General features: G+C 58.4%; 1 protein-coding gene across 1 annotated transcript in view; it reads right to left on the reverse strand.

Annotated features, from left to right (window-relative positions):
• Positions 1 to 280: 280 nt before the first annotated feature.
• The window catches only part of MAF1 (MAF1 homolog (S. cerevisiae)), a gene marked incomplete at its 3' end in the record, with an annotated part of 3,869 nt that continues 3,808 nt past the window's right edge, over positions 281 to 341 (reverse strand). The window contains exon 5 of the mRNA XM_010178646.1: positions 281 to 340. Within this exon, the coding sequence (XP_010176948.1) occupies positions 281 to 340 (60 nt within the window). The remainder of the gene's footprint in view (position 341) is intronic.

Below are 341 nucleotides of genomic sequence, written 5' to 3' on the forward strand. Positions count from 1 at the left end.
GGTTGTGTTGATGGCTGGATGATCTTGGAGGGCCTTTCCAACACCAACGATGCTGTGATACGTGCCCATGAGCACCACTCCGGTGCCATCCCCTCCCTAGGACCACGGCTCCCTTTGGCTCACTCCTGGTGTCACGAGTTTTGGGAATGTGCAGGGAACCGGACTCTGGTTGAGCTCCATTTCCCCCCAGCTCCGGGGCCCCCCAAAAGCTGCTCCCCCGCAGGGCTGCAGCTCACAAACCCCAAAGCAATTCGGTTTTGGGGGGACAGAGAGGCCTGACCTGATGGAGCGGCAGGTGAAGAAGACGATCCTCTTCAGCCGCTTGTTGTAGAAGAAGTAGT

Source organism: Mesitornis unicolor, unplaced genomic scaffold (assembly GCF_000695765.1).
Source record: "Mesitornis unicolor isolate BGI_N332 unplaced genomic scaffold, ASM69576v1 scaffold16952, whole genome shotgun sequence".
In the NCBI taxonomy this organism is placed as follows: Eukaryota; Metazoa; Chordata; class Aves; order Mesitornithiformes; family Mesitornithidae; genus Mesitornis; species Mesitornis unicolor.